General features: G+C 59.1%; 1 protein-coding gene across 1 annotated transcript in view; it reads left to right on the forward strand.

The window, feature by feature from the left end:
- The window catches only part of LOC119592626 (follicle-stimulating hormone receptor-like), a gene marked incomplete at its 5' end in the record, with an annotated part of 23,693 nt that overhangs the window by 615 nt on the left and 22,826 nt on the right, over positions 1-252 (forward strand). The window contains 1 exon segment of the mRNA XM_037941521.1: positions 1-152. Within this exon segment, the coding sequence (XP_037797449.1) occupies positions 1-152 (152 nt within the window).

Genomic DNA, 252 nt, shown 5'->3' on the forward strand with positions numbered 1-252 from the left:
ACGCCACCGCTGATCTCGAGGATCGGGGCTGTCTACGACGGCGTGATAGAGCCGAGGAAGGGCGTGAGGATGGAGTGCACGGAAGCCGGGCTCTCATCCGTGCCCGTCGTAGAGGCGCTGGGCGACCTCGACCCCGCCGCCGTCACCAGCATGTGAGTGGCTCAGTTCCAGTTCCAGTGTAAGGCTAAGTAATTCATAACAAAGGGACACGCGAACTCTCTTATCGCTTGGCCACAGGAAACTGTTAAAGGA

This window comes from Penaeus monodon, chromosome 30 (assembly GCF_015228065.2).
Source record: "Penaeus monodon isolate SGIC_2016 chromosome 30, NSTDA_Pmon_1, whole genome shotgun sequence".
Lineage (NCBI taxonomy): Eukaryota > Metazoa > Arthropoda > Malacostraca > Decapoda > Penaeidae > Penaeus > Penaeus monodon.